Below are 12883 nucleotides of genomic sequence, written 5' to 3' on the forward strand. Positions count from 1 at the left end.
GGTGAGTTAGGCAGGGACTAATTTCAACGTTTTTCTCGAGTTTGAAGGTCATAAAGTCGTGCTAGTGGAAGTGAGATCGCATCCAAGTGACGTCGTCGACTCAGTTGTTTTTTCTCTGTTTTAAAACTTACAAAAAATATGCCCAGTTGGAAAAAATTCCTTTTTGAGTGACGTCATATATGTACATACACGCATATTCCAAATTTTGGAAATTGCTATAATGGCGTTGACGTGTAGAAAAATTCGTAGTCGTTAGTTTTGCGGCATTATTGGCGTCGCCTTACCGGGCGAATATGTCGACGAGTAAAATATTACTTCGCTTTAAAAAATTGACCAAAATCGTCTGGTGGCGGTCCGAAGAACCAAACGAAACGTAGCTTTACGACGAACACCGCAGTCATACCACGTCCACCTACCTAAGTGGTGTGGATGTGGATGACGTAGTGGTGTTCTTCTCAAAGCTTTATGCGGAAGATACCCGATTCGTTTTCGTGCTCGTTACCAGGGTTGCCAGATTGCGCCGACAAATGGTCGTTCCCTTCTAGGCATTTTATTTTTCTACCCCTTTATCAGTAAAAATTAAACAAAAAACGTTTCTTTCCCAACCTTTAGAGGTAGCAATAAATTCGCGCACATTAGAACTTCTTCCATCGAACAAAAGGAACTCGTCGAACAATAAACCATTATTTATTAACAGTGGGGCGATAATGAGTCTATTGCAAATCCAACATGTGAATTCTAATGACACGATAATACAAAAAATCGAGGTTCCCCGCTTAATTGACTAAATGAGATAGTGGGTAAAATCGCTTAGGCATATATTACGTCGTAAGTAGGCTGCGCCAGGGTCCTCGTGAGGCGTCTGTGGCGCCTGCCTTTCCTGCCTTCTTTCGCATCTTAAGCAAATCGGATTAGGGTCCCTAGAACCGTATTCGAGCCTGGAAATTTATATTCCCCGGTGACGTCTGAAAAATTGGGAAATTCCTGAAGGATGAGAGGGGATCGATTCGTCAGTGGTGCGAAATCGAGGAAGGAACCTTTTAAAGAGAAGGAAAGGTTAGGAGGTTAAGCTTCCTTCGATGTGATTATGGGTTTACCGAGAAGTGACGTTTCATTTTATCATTCTCCTTTTACAATAATATTTTAAGCCTCGCTCAAATAGAGGTTTTCAATGGAAGGCGCAGATAACGGCTTAATCATCGTGTAAGGTTATCTTATCCTAAGCACAAAATTATCGGAACAAACACCTGCGAGCCACGATTGGTGGAATATTACAGATTGCATTGTTAACTTTCGGACAAAGAATGCCTTCGAAGAAACCCCATCACCTGAAAATGCCGTGATGTCGCACTTCCCGCAGCTGTTTAACTGCCTAATTTGCGGATTTATTCCAGAGCAATGACACCTCGGAGTCTGGCACCGGCCGCAGCAATTCGGCCACGTCGGCCAGCAGCCGCAATCGGCAGAGGGTGGACGATACCATCGGCAAATACAAATTGCTCAAGACCATCGGCAAGGGTAACTTCGCCAAGGTGAAACTGGCCAAGCATGTGCCGACGGGCAAGGAAGTGGCCATTAAGATCATTGACAAGACTCAACTTACGCCTGGATCTCTGCAGAAACTTTTTAGAGAGGTAAGTTGAGGTGCCGGGTCGCCTATTAAAAGGATTTCTTTAGCGTTGCGTACGTGAGTGTATGCCTTCGTTAGTTTTCAAGGACATGTGCTAATGCGGGGTGTAGGCAACCAACGGCACGTCAAGGGGCTGCCCCTTGAATCATCATCGTTTGAATTTTTCACTGCGACGTCGCAATTTTTTTAAATAATGCACTTTTTCTAGTATTTTTTCTTCTAATCGAGCGAAGAATTCGCGTCTTGCTAGAGAAAACGGTCGTCAATTTTTCGGTCCACCTGTATACATCTCTAATACTTTTATTGCTATTGGCTACGTAGCTGCTGTTCATTGTTAGGGTGGTGCTAGGGTAGGCAACCAAACATACATAAATTGAACGTTTAAACATTGACCGTCACGGTCGGTTGCACCCTGGAACACGGCGTTTTGCGCCATCTGCACCTGGCACTGCAAAGATGCGATTTTTGAAATCGAAATTGCAACAAAATCTGATTATTATTGCGGAACTTTTTTGGAATTTCTGTCAGCTCAGGGAGTGAAAACGGCTCTAATTGACTCGGGGGTTAATGAGCTATTCAGACACTTGTTCGTTAATAGTTAGCAAACCCAATAATGGCCCCATTAATGGGCAATTAGCAGCGGTAATCGTCGCGTTTTTAAGTGCTCTCAGAGGTGGATTTAGAGTTAATAATTTCAATCAATTGAGATGGGAAAAATATTGCGTCTCGATGATCTACATGGTGATTTAAACTAGAGCCGAGCCCCACTGAGCAGTAAATTCAAGGAGACGTTGGCTTATTGCCGTAACTCAATAGAGGCAATTATTTCCACATCAAATAACTACCGCGCTTCCATTTCAATGACAATAATCGAGCGAGATGTACGCGGTTTCATTAAATAAACAAATCCCATTGTCGTCGAGGAGGAACGTCCATATCGAACTCATTGCCACGGAAAGATTACGGCAATCCTCCTTGTCACCAACGCGCTTTAATTGGATTTAATACCCGATGAATGATCAAGAAATTGAAATTTTAGGTCAGGATAATGAAGATGCTCGACCATCCGAACATAGTGAAACTGTTCCAAGTGATCGAAACGGAGAAGACGTTGTACTTGGTAATGGAGTACGCCTCCGGGGGCGAGGTGTTCGACTACCTCGTGCTTCACGGCAGGATGAAGGAGAAGGAGGCCCGAGCCAAGTTCCGGCAGATCGTTTCCGCGGTGCAGTACTGTCACCAAAAGAGAATTATTCATAGGTGAGCGAATTTCACCCGAAAATTCATTGAACTTATGCAAATCGGAGCCCCCGCGCTCGTGCGAAAAAACGTCATGCATAAACATGAGCGATTTTTGACTAATCCACGGTAGTTCAATGGCTATAGAGTTATGCAAATGACGTCTTGTTATTAATAATGGGTAATCTCGGGAGCTGCCAATTCTACGCCTTTGTCTGTGGAAATTCGGTTGGAACTGGTTTATTTATTGTTCCTGTTTGGGATCGTCGTCATCGAGGCGGGGCACTTTCATAATTTCAATTTTTAATAATTAGTCGAAAAAATAATCATAGAAATCAGAGAATTCGGGAAAAGACCTTCCTGTATGTTAAGCTTCGAGCAATACACGGTGTGAGCTATCGATTTTTGGGGCTTTAGTTCATCCCTGATTTGTTAGCACCGGAGCTAAAGTCTCGTTGGTGTTTAACGCTTGTTTCTCGTATATTTTTCAGAGATTTAAAGGCTGAAAACTTGTTGCTAGACAGTGAAATGAACATAAAAATAGCGGATTTTGGGTTTTCGAACGAGTTCACGCCTGGTAACAAGCTGGACACGTTCTGCGGCAGCCCTCCTTATGCCGCCCCTGAACTTTTCCAAGTAAGTACGCAACGCATGACATTAGCGATAACTCTACTACGAAGGGTTTATGCCATATTTTATGTGACGTACCTAAGTTTAACCTTGAATCACCGATATTCACCGGATAATCGTGTTCTGCCTTAAAAATCTAATACTATGAACCTGAATATTCTCGATTATCGAACGATCTCGGTATTTTGTTTGTTAAAACTCATCTACCGCCGCTGCTCGTATCAACCTACGACTCAATCTAACATAAGCTGTTACGTAACATATAACCATCCTTTTTCGGTACACGCTCTTAACATTTAAAGTATGTCTGAGCTGCGCCCAGACCCTGCTTTACTGTTTAGGGCAGCAGGATGACAGCCATAGCTTTTATTTTGTTATAAACCCATATGATAAACAAAGAGGCCTATATGTTGCGGGGTAGATGATTCTAGGGGTCGCTTGATTCACTGACATTGGCACAGTGGTAGCAAATAAGAGTTTTAAAGTAAAAAATAGAAATTCGTCATACAGTGTGTATATAAATTTGCGTTTGAAAATTCTTTAGGTTTCTTCCATTTTGCATTGGGATTGGAGCGGCTTTGTTATTAATTACATCTCCTGAAAATAATTTCTTACCAAAATAATTCTTTAGGGTAAAAAATACGACGGACCTGAAGTGGACGTCTGGTCCCTGGGTGTAATCCTTTATACTCTCGTCTCGGGTAGTCTACCTTTTGACGGATCTACGTTACGAGAGCTGCGCGAGCGTGTGCTTCGCGGCAAGTACCGCATCCCGTTCTACATGAGCACCGACTGCGAGAACTTGCTCAAAAAGTTCCTGGTATTGAACCCGGCCAAGCGGGCCAGCCTGGAGACCATCATGAAGGACAAGTGGATGAACCAGGGGTATGTTGGGTTAGTCAACGTCATTTGTTATCCGTTTCGGTGTCGTGTCGATGGGAATGGCGTAGTTTCATGGTGGTTTTCCTTTCAGATAGTTTTTAGGTGTCGGAGACGCGGTGCACTGTCAAACGATTCACACTAGAGCTAAATGGTGTTAGGATTCTGTATACTTAGTTATATGTAAATGTCTTCCTTCGTTCGATCGAAAGGTAAATTGTCACGGCTCACCATTTGCACTCGTGCTAATTTTTGACAGTACATTATCTGGTAGTAGTAAACGTTTTATTATATGTTTATATGTTTTATAATTGATTATTCAGGGGTGTAATCTACGGATTTAAATGCTATGAAATTGTCAATATTAGCTGCATTTTTCAAGATTACACTGATAACGTTTTGTGAAACGAATAATGCGAATTCAAATTGGAGTTTGTCAATCCAGACTTTAAAAACAAAATGATTTTTATATGTAGTTTTTTTAATTCTATATAAATGAGAGTGACTCAATCTTGAGACACTCAGTCCATAATTCTCTAAACAATCGGACTGAACTCGCAATAATCTATTAGAAATTTTGAACATCTTGGAAGTAAACCTAGTCAATATGCCATTAAGTTATTAGGGAGGGTCCATGTGAATGTATATTGGGTTACCAATTTGCAGTTATTTTTTATTGCAATATTGGCTACGTTTACGGCATAGATGGTTGATCGTATTGTTTATATTTCATTCTTTTTCAAAAATATTTTTATCTGTGTCTAAAGCTTTCTCGTATACAACAAGGACGAACTATTGCATTTTTCTGTTGCATGTAGTACACCTTAAAACAGCACTACTTTTCTTCAAAATACTGGCAAATGATAATCGTTCCTTGCAGTTACGAAAATGACGAACTGAAACCGTACGTGGAACCTGAACCGGACATGAATGATCCTAAACGGATTGAAATCTTGGTGAGCTTGGGCTTCAACCGGTACGACGTGGAAAACTCGTTGGACACGCAAAAATACGACGACGCTTTTGCGACTTACCTCCTTTTAGGGCGAAAAAGCACGGATGTAAGTAGTAATTGCTTAAAAATCAATACGCGCCTTTTCAAGTCAACCAAACTAAATTGGAAAAATACAATTTTGTGATAGGTTTAAATTAAATTCCTTTTGAGGAGTCCTTGCAGTGTTGCTTGAAGGCCATCTGCGGGTGTTTAGTGTTTATGTGCCCACTGTGGATGCGAAAAAAGAGTTTTTCTTCTTTAGCCTGAGAGTGATGGTAGTAGGAGCGGTTCCAGTTTGTCGCTGCGAAACATGGCAGGTCAACAACAACCCGGAGCCACTCAGCCTACTGCTCAATCACCATCGCACAGAGGCGTGCACAGGTCCATTTCTGCCACGCACGCGAAACCCAACAGGAGGGCGTCCAGCGGAGGTAAGTCTGGCCTGCGCACAGGACAGTTTGAACAGCTTTTCTTTCGTGCTTTCCATGTCCCCCGGTTGCTCATTATAATTCTCGAAGCACCGGGGAAATTTTACCAATTTAATTACAACTGCTCGATGAGAGACACCATTTTAATGTTGCTTTTTCACGGCGGCGGTTTTGTTTTGCTTAGAGGGACAATTTTTAACCATTAGAATGTTATGTTGTTTCAAAAGAAAAATACTCTTGAAAAACTGTTATTGTCCGATGGATTTATATGGCAAACGTGTCATTCTAAACTTTTCTAGGTGTCCGAGGGTTGGCTTTTGGCACTCCTTTGCCGTTGGCAGGTAAAACAGATCTCAGCCGAAATTCACGCGTTACTAACCTCTTAACTTATCCATTTTTTAGTACTCAACTAATGCCATTTTTTGCATTTTTTTCATTTGCACTTTGTGTGGTTTTTGCTGCAAACACTGGCATTACACTTTAATAATTATTGGATTTGCATTAGTATAATGATTAACCAATGTTGACTAGCTACCATTGCGATGCAGTTGTAATTAGATGCCTGAGCTTGTTTTGCAGATTTTATTTTAATAATTTTGGAGGTGAGAGTATTTTATAGGTAGAAATTGGCATGTTATTTGAGTTGTAATAGGATTCAGTCTGCCTCAATAAGTACTCTCCTCAATCCTGCTAATTTTATTTTAAGTTGAACTCAGTGTGCAGTGTTTTAACTGGTGTTTTTTTCTCTTCCCCTTCTAGGTAGCACCATAGGTAAGTTCCATGCGGTCTAACAAAATAAAGTGGTTAAGTTGGTATACAGTGAACCAAGACGAAATTTTAGTCACCAATTGTCAAGAGTTGGATCAAATTTTCTTGACAAGTGGTGAATAATAAGTTTTTGTCTATACAATATACTTTTTGTCCAACAATCAAATGAAATTGCGGTTTTCGCCACTGTGTAAAAACTCATCTATGTCCCACCATAATGGTAGTGAACTTAATTTTGTACTAACGAATCCGTGGCGATTTCTAGGTGAAACTTTACGAACAGGGCCTCAGGCTCAGGCTCCAACGGCACAAAGCAATAATCACCAGAGCGGCTTCAAGAGGCAGAACACCGTAGACAGCGCTACTATTAAAGAAAACAGCGCGAGGCTAAATTCTAGACCCACCAGTGCTCAACCAAAGACGATTACGGAAAATAGTAAGTTTTTTTCCTAGTAATCGAGACGTGTTGAATGGCAGAGTGAATTGTGCCTAATTTCATTTGTAGTAGATAGATGACAAGGCACTGTAGTTTGATCAGGGAACTTGTATATAATAATATGCAAAAGTTTTTGCCATTACTTGAATCAGTTTTGGCCCACTGTGCTTTTACATTTATTGTAATTTTCCTCATCTACTAGTAATTTTTCTGTATTAATTTCATGTGTCCATTTACATCTTATATCTTAATTAATTGCTGTTATTTTCCCTAATTTTCACTCTTCATGACCCCCCCCCCCCCCTCTAATGTTATTATTTCTTGTTTTTCCACGTGTCGTGTTGTAGCTTTGGTTTTGTTTCTGTCGTATTAGGAGTGCCAGCTTCGGCTAGGGCTCGAACTGTATCTAAGAATACGACGTTATCTGCTTTAGGGACCACGGTGGGCCGTCGATCCACGATCAGCTACGACGGCAAATCCGAAAGTACCGAAAAAGCGAATTTAGCCGTGGATTTACCCAGGTAAGCGTCCGAAAACCATGAATTGTTATCTTCCAGGTAAACTTGCCAGCGTAGTATTGGCTCTTGGAAATAGTTTGTATATAAGGGGACTTTCATAGGTAGCACCTGATCCTAATAGACTAATAATAGTTAAAATTAATCTAACCGCACAGTGCATGCCTTTCGAGTACGAACTTCATAAAAATATTCAGAATAACGAGACATTTGCCTTTTATGAAGTTGGTATAATTCCCATGTCTGTCCTGTATCCTTCAAGTAACCGCAGTATATCTTTCTCTCTCTCTCTCTCTTGCTAACCGCATGCAGCTCCGAACCGAGTGCAGAGGGCAAGGGTGGCGCCGTCGCCTCCGCCGCCCCTGGAACCGTTACCGGCGGAGCCGCCGCCAAGGGCCACGTCAAATCGGCGTCGGTCAGCAGTAGCGCTCCCCCCGATACCGCCCCAAATGTCAATGCTAATGATCCCTTGCGCGCATCTAGGTAGGTGTAGGACCGCGCCCTTTTTTTCTAGTGCTCGTCCCCGGTAATTTTGTTTTTGTGATGTTGGTTAGCCCAGTAAATAACCCGGGGTGCTTGTGGTTGTTTGTAGGATAGGTGGAATATCTGGTTTAAAAGTGTGGCTGTTTGCTGACAGTCTAGTGTCAATGGGGTCAAATATCCTTTTTTTAATGAACTTTCAATCAGTATAATCATTTTCTTCACAAGTAGGGAACTGTAAATTCTCGTCATGTAATGTCTTTTTGATGCCAAAGTAACTAATAAAGTGACAACATTTGAAAAATTTATGAGACCAAACTTTTGGTCACCAATTGTCAAGAATTTCAATAAGTTTTCTTGACAATTGGCGGGTTGTACTTTTTATCTATGGACAATTTATTCGCATGTTGCGCATACATGTAACGTCTTTTTGTTGTCAAAGCATCGCATTAAGCCCTCATTGGTACTGTCTAGGGTTGGCGGTTCCAACTAACAAAATAGAACAATGAAATGTTGCTAATCGGGACGATCGATTTAGTGAGATGCTCAACTTCAACCTTATCAAGCACCATTTCAAACTTTTAAACTGACAGATTGGTGGTGGACTTTTACAGAACTAAAATCCTAACGCAATCAACTATAACTATTTCTATGTATTTTTATCGTTTGTTTTTGCATTTATTGCCATTACCTTAACCTCCGAGTGACATTCTCTCCCCTATAGTCGCACCACTGCCTCTCCGGCCGCCACGAGACAACAAGCGTTCCCGAGAAATACTTCGTCGAGGAGCACGTTCCACTCGGGGCAGACCCGTCCCAGGGCGCAATACGCCCAAGGAGCGCCAACGGGGGACGCGACGCACGGGCGCTCGTTTTTCGCCAAATTCAGCCTCAAAAGCTTCACCAAACGGTAAGTGACGAGTTTACGTTCAGTTGTAGTCGACGTGGTAGCTTTCGGGAGCTTAAGGGGCGTAGTTTCAAGGGATCTCATAAGTTGGAGTAGTTGTATGAGGTTCCTGGGGGCAATAGACGTGTACGAGGGGATTCAGGATTGTTTCAGTCAAAAATGAAAATAACCGGTGGGCTAAGTGACACTTGCGGCTTGCAGAACCCGATTCCGCCTTCCGTGTATTTTAAATAGCTGAACAATTCTGCAAAAGAATGGCGCTACAACGCAACACTCTTTAAACTAATGACATTGAAAGAATAGACGAGGAATCCGCTTGTAATCACGGCGGTTTTAAGGGGGGCGAATTAGATGGAGCTACTCAGGGCCTATATGAGAGCTGAACACATTTGCACTAGAAGGGCTGTTTAAAGCCTGAATCCCTTTACATGTCCTTAATAGAATAACGTATTTTGAGAGCTAAAACAAGAGCCTTTAATGTAAATTGAAATAGGCGTTGTTTTGGCGTTTGTAGGCGTAGAACTAGGCGCATAGTTTTTGAAGGTAAAGGTGCTCTAATACGGTATTTTTGTGCGTGACGCACAGTTACTGTTTCTATGTCATGTAAGACTTTAGTTTTGTTTTGTTTTCACGTAAATTTTGATATCACAGGGAAGCCGTTTAGTGTCGCCTATATTCACAACGTTTATACCCTCAAAGCCATATATGCGATCCGGATCAAAACAGACTCGGGAATAGTTGGGGCTCTCCGAGCCTTTGTGATAACAACTCATTAACACGGGTTTTCTAGCGACTGCAATAACACCAACTATTTTGTGCCTGTATACTCATCACCTTCACCACAAGTACCGGGTGTACAATTAGGAGAGGTTGCCGTCTGTATCTCGGAAACTGTCAGTAAATTACGAGCCCGCCAAATTAACTGCTGCAGTCGGCTAACGCTTGTTGTCGATTTTCCGCACGACCATCTTCCTCCGGCGGATAAGATGGCACTTTTAGACAAAGAGAGCTTTATGTCAGAAGCAGCGTGAAGAAGAAAGACGGATAGATTAACGTGTTTAAATGCCCCTTTTCATGTTGATTTTTTATCCGCTTGCGTTACGCCGATGGCTTCAGGAGGCCGAATAGAATCCAAATTCGCTTAAAAACAGACAGTTTCGTACTTAAAGAAAAAAACACTTTCTCTCGATATCTCAGAAACCAGCGGAAGTTTTCTTAATCTCAAAACTGCACCTGGTTAAGAAGGTAATGGCGGGACTGTTTAGTCGGTTCCGGTTTCCGAGATCTCGGTGGTCACCCTTCACTTTGGGACACCCGGTACATTTCACTAGCGCAGCCCATCCACCACAACCACATTTACCGGTCGCCTCCATAGCCGTGTAGTGTTTTCCGCGTTTGGGGGAATTACCAACGAATATTGACAACGCCAAGCGTCAAATTTAGTTTTGTCGTCAGTCCGTTGGGGGGCATCAGTGAGGCTTACTCAGTTTTTTATGTGCGGAAGGCTAAAGAAAACCCATTAGTGTGGCTTGGTTAGAAAATGGCTGCCCGACGATTTAGCAACGTCGCCACGTCCGGCAACATGGCAACCAGTAGTTAGGCAACCATTTTCTTTTCCCGGCCGTGAAGTAACAAATGAATAATGTCGCATTGCCGTTTTCCGCAATTGTTTCGCACGCAGCAGCCCTTGAAGCATCGCTTAGTAACAGAAACGTAAGACAGCTACGCCCTGTTTGCTTTATGTCCTGACTCCTAATTGTTTTTACCGTCAAATTCCCATCAGAGTTATCGGAGCAACGTTACACATTTTGCCGTTTCTCTGGTAACATTTTTTGGGCCCAAAAATCCGCTTTAAATAGCCACTAAATTTGGGGGGGGGGGGGGTGGTTCTACGTAAATGTGTGTCCGCGCGAGTGGTTCGTCCCTTCGTTTCCACACACCCCTCTCGCTAATCTCAACTGGGGTCATAAAACAAATGTAACACTCTCATCGCTAAGGCGACATCTATTGTAACAGTGGCGAATTTTCTGGTCCAGGCATTGAACGAGGAGGGACCGGCCACTCAGCGCACGCTCCTGGTTCGAGTCTGGACCGGCCGCAGCGGCTGCGCCCTACTGTCCTGGCAGCGGAGCCCCCCGATGACACCTCGATTGCTTTTGAGAGAGAGAGCGAGCGCGTGATTGTGATTTACAAAGACTTTTTTTTTAAACAAATTTATGCACAGTGGTGTAGTATGGCTTTGGTATGGCGAAAGTTGGGCCACACGTTTAAATAGGATAATTCTTTTGTTCTCACCGCTATAGCAAAGTGACTAGAACAGTTATTTCTTACGTATAGTTAGGCAAAAATTGGTATTTAAGGCTGATGTTCAGTCGCATATTGTTACGTACTACTAGTCTGTTTGATTACAATTTAATGGTACCATGTTAGAGACGACAAAATTTAATATACACACAGTTTCCTGTTACGTCTCGGCAGTTTAATTTAGCGGTTGTGGCTACTTGAACTAACACTGCGATCACTTAAACCTTCCACTCACCTCACCCTAACACCACCGCTAAGCGCCGCTTCCAGGTGAGATTTTTATTTATTTATTTTTACTTTTCTTTCCGTTCTCATCCTAATTTGCACTTGCGTCAGCTTGTCCATCCATCCATCCGTCCACCCACCGCCCGTTACTAATTTCATTTTGTATTCTTACGTTTCGAATTTGTTGTTTTCAGAGCGTTAGAACCCGGCCAACAAGTTAAACACAGCAATTCACCTTTACCTTCAGTAGGGTAAGTTCAGAACTCCCTGCGGACAATTTTAGCTTTAGCTCGTTCCGAAGTAACCGCAGACAGACACTGAAGCCCTCTAGGGAGAGTTCTCGATCTATGTTTTTCTCCGTGTGGTTTTTGTGCAGTGATTTTCTTTTCAGCAGCTGCGGTTCGTTCTGTTTTCCGGGGACTAAAGAGGGTTTTGTTTTGCAGGGTGGGAGGAGGGGGCACGCAGAACGAGGAACATGTGAAGCCGCGATCGTTGCGTTTCACGTGGTCGATGAAGACGACTTCTAGCAGAGATCCGGCAGAAATTATGGCCGAAATTAGGAAGGTAAAGCTAGAGGAGCGATTTGCCAATGGCGCGAAAACGAAATTACTTACTTAAAATCGATCAGTGAGAAAATGGCAACATGGCAGCGTTCCTTTGTCTCGAGTGTCGTCATCAAGATGCGCAAAGTCAACGTCAAGCCAGCTGTTGACGTTGCCAAACCACACAAAGTTTTGAACGATTTTCTCTCGTGCGAATTTTTTTCTATGCGATTCTAAGCTGTATATAAAATTTCCCGGACTTCGTGCCAACTTGCGATTTCTTAAAATGCACACGCTTCAAGAAAAAAATGGCAACACGATTCATTTGTTTTGGTTCGAGAATACGTCTGGGTGACACATTGCGTGACGTCAAAGTGCTAGCCACCGAAACCTCGGCCATGTTGCAAAACTGTGAAATTTATCTTTTCAGTTTGGAATAATCCTCGATTAAATTTTTTTCCTTAAAATTTTTCAACACAAAATTTTCCCGATTTCACACCCGCTTACGTCGTGGTGACCAATTGGCTGACGCCAAAATGGGAACCATAAAAACCGTTGAATTAACAGAAAATATCTGAAGTTCTCTCAATGATGTTCCTGCTCCGGTGTCACTCCTCGACAGTTTCGCAATTTCCGCCAGTCGTACTAAATCCTAACCAAAATAAACTTAGCCAGGCGCATTCACCTTCGAATCGTTTTAGCAAAAATGTTGTCAATGCCCCTGTTTCAGGTGCTCGACGCAAACAACTGCGACTACGAACAACGTGAGCGCTTTCTGCTGCTCTGCGTTCACGGCGACCCCAACACGGACAGTCTCGTCCAATGGGAGATCGAAGTGTGCAAGCTGCCCAGACTGTCCCTGAACGGAGTCCGCTTCAAAAGGATTTCAGGTAGTTTCCGCTTCAG

At 42.7% G+C, this 12883-nt stretch overlaps 2 protein-coding genes across 17 annotated transcripts in view; both read left to right on the plus strand.

Annotated features, from left to right (window-relative positions):
- Nucleotides 1-12883, plus strand: part of eIF6 (eukaryotic translation initiation factor 6) — a 91707-nt gene that overhangs the window by 71193 nt on the left and 7631 nt on the right. The window lies entirely within an intron of this gene.
- LOC136415336 (serine/threonine-protein kinase MARK2-like) overlaps nt 1-12883 on the plus strand; it is a 28953-nt gene that overhangs the window by 14194 nt on the left and 1876 nt on the right. For 5 of the 16 annotated variants that reach the window (XM_066399866.1, XM_066399879.1, XM_066399881.1 and 2 more), the window contains 14 exons: nt 1395-1634; nt 2670-2890; nt 3361-3505; nt 4131-4393; nt 5259-5439; nt 5635-5803; nt 6100-6141; nt 6834-7004; nt 7378-7525; nt 7832-8002; nt 8724-8909; nt 11630-11686; nt 11879-11999; nt 12708-12867. In XM_066399866.1, the coding sequence (XP_066255963.1) occupies nt 1395-1634; nt 2670-2890; nt 3361-3505; nt 4131-4393; nt 5259-5439; nt 5635-5803; nt 6100-6141; nt 6834-7004; nt 7378-7525; nt 7832-8002; nt 8724-8909; nt 11630-11686; nt 11879-11999; nt 12708-12867 (2275 nt within the window). Of the gene's footprint in view, nt 1-1394; nt 1635-2669; nt 2891-3360; nt 3506-4130; nt 4394-5258; nt 5440-5634; nt 5804-6099; nt 6142-6559; nt 6572-6833; nt 7005-7377; nt 7526-7831; nt 8003-8723; nt 8910-10942; nt 11374-11629; nt 11687-11878; nt 12000-12707; nt 12868-12883 lie in introns of those variants that run through there. The other 11 variants (XM_066399872.1, XM_066399869.1, XM_066399868.1 and 8 more) reach the window with 11 other exon arrangements.

This window comes from Euwallacea similis, chromosome 20 (genome assembly GCF_039881205.1).
Source record: "Euwallacea similis isolate ESF13 chromosome 20, ESF131.1, whole genome shotgun sequence".
Classification (NCBI taxonomy): Eukaryota; Metazoa; Arthropoda; class Insecta; order Coleoptera; family Curculionidae; genus Euwallacea; species Euwallacea similis.